At 35.6% G+C, this 2,261-nt stretch overlaps 1 protein-coding gene across 1 annotated transcript; it reads left to right on the plus strand.

Moving 5' to 3' along the window:
* Window positions 1-286: 286 nt before the first annotated feature.
* LOC139495018 (uncharacterized) lies at window positions 287-1,734 on the plus strand. Its single transcript, XM_071283153.1, has 2 exons — window positions 287-391; window positions 871-1,734. The coding sequence occupies exons 1-2, from the start codon at window positions 365-367 to the stop codon at window positions 1,270-1,272; spliced, it is 429 nt and encodes a 142-aa protein (XP_071139254.1). The 5' UTR covers window positions 287-364; the 3' UTR covers window positions 1,273-1,734.
* The last annotated feature ends 527 nt before the right edge of the window (window positions 1,735-2,261 follow it).

The raw sequence follows: 2,261 nt of genomic DNA on the forward strand, positions 1-2,261 counted from the left end.
CTGCCGTTTCCTCAACCGCTTCGTGAGACTTTAAACGTTTTGATATGTATGACGAAACAGTCACATGTCGTAATATCACTAGTGGGTGCACGAGTGCTATGAGTATATATTTAACGATTACTCCCTTTTATAAATGCGACTACTTATTTACCCATCTCAAAATAGAAATGGAATTATCCAGAACATGTGTTGCGTAGGATATTCTAATGTCAGAGTTAAAAAAATCTTCAAATTTCCCAAATTAGTCACATGAATATTGATATTCTTGAACTTTGTGTAATGTACCAAAATAAGTACTAATAAAACTATCCCAAAATTGGCCGTCAGCCTAAAATAATTATTAGTTCATTTGTACATAGTCATCATGGGGAAGCCATCAGATGTACAGAAGGTAAGAAAAATCGTGGAAATACTTTTTTTCTGTTAACATGGTTTGTAAAATTCTGAAAAAAAACAACATTTATGTTTGATAATATTACTTCTATAACTTTGGGTATTTATTTTAACATAATCCCCACAGGCACTTTTCCACTTTTCTCAGAAAAAAACCCACTCCTATATACCTTAAATAATACTAGTATAACATTAGGGTATAAAGGTTTTTTTCTGAGACAAGTACAATTGAGAATGGAAATGGGGAATGTTTCAAAGAGACAATAACCCGACCATAGAACAGACAACAGCAGAAGGTTACCAATAGGTCTTCAATGCAGCGAGAAACTCCCGCACTCGGAGGCGTCCTTCTGAGCTGGCACCTAAAGTGCCTGCATGTGATACTCCACAAAAGAAACAGATCACATGAGACATTTAATATATATACTGCTAACGATTTTTTTTAAATTTTTTTAATACAATTTTTGTTTTTTATAGACTAGAAGTTGTGAACAATACAAATGTGATTCGTTGATAGAGCAACACAAGACTTTATATGAGCTACCGGATCCAGAGACTCGTGGAATATTCGTCATCAAAGAGGATGGAGTTATAATATATGTTGGACAATCGGGTGACTGTATGCGTGAAAGAATGCTGAGTCATCTTTCAGGTTACGATGCCCAAAATGTTGGAAAATATTTAAAGACAATGACCAAAGAATATAGACAGGAACATGTATCTGTTGGATGGGCGGCTGTAGATAATCCTAAATTTGAAGAACATCACTATTTGTCTTGTCTTGCTGAAAAGCAGAAGAATTGGCCAAAGTGTAATCTTAAGCGCGGAAGACCACCTGCGAGATCTCGATTGGGATCAAAGCACCAGTCAGAAAATTAACGATGTCATCACACCATTTACTAACTTGTGACATAACGTTTTACATTTATTGACAAAATACAACAACGTGACATAGTGACAAAAACTATGGAATACGTAGGTTCCTAATGTCTGCTATTATATCTGCGTTGTATGAATGAATGCAGATTTATGGATCTGTGATAACATTTATAAGGATAAAGACCATGGACATAGTACCTATTGCACTGTGATCTATACTGGTGATTTATAAAATCAATTACTAGTATAGTAAAACTACGGAAATGCTGTTAATCATATTTGACTGGTCTTAATTTATTTTTTACCACAACAGAATAAACTCATTTTGAAGAGATTTTGAACATGACCAAAGCGCACAGATAGTATGTGCTTACAAAACATATTAATGCTAAATATTTGCAATCTCAAACCTGGTTAAATATGAATGATAAGAATGAAATACATAAAGAACACGCTTTATAATTGTTTTTGAAATTTGTTTTCTTGCAAACAACAAGAGTTGACTGAGATATATACATATGGCCACCGCAAGAGTTCTCCAGTCTGGCAGTGATATCACATTTCGAGAGAGCCCGTTTTCGTTCGGGTTAGGAGCTATATTAACACATATCCATATATGCATGTCAAATTGGAATGGGGACTTGAAATCCTATGTCTATTGAAGAGAGAGAGAGAGAGTAACGCATCTGATGATGGGCTGGCTATTGCACGAACACGGAAAATTTCTCTGTCCGTATACAAAATTACCGTTTTCCGCCATTTTTCAAAGTTAGTGACCGATAGTTAGCCTACGGATCAACCCGGAAGTCGTTGAAGTTTTTTTTAAAACTAACGTGCCGAGAGCTTGACACACTCTATACGCAAAGTATCGGATTTACTGTCCCCGTTCTGATCGGACGTTATATTCTACTAGTAGGCGGGTTTTATTTTACAAAATAGTTGTCTGTGATGACCAATAATCTCTACACGACCGAGCACGTTTTGTATGA

Source organism: Mytilus edulis, chromosome 1 (genome assembly GCF_963676685.1).
Source record: "Mytilus edulis chromosome 1, xbMytEdul2.2, whole genome shotgun sequence".
Taxonomy (NCBI): domain Eukaryota; kingdom Metazoa; phylum Mollusca; class Bivalvia; order Mytilida; family Mytilidae; genus Mytilus; species Mytilus edulis.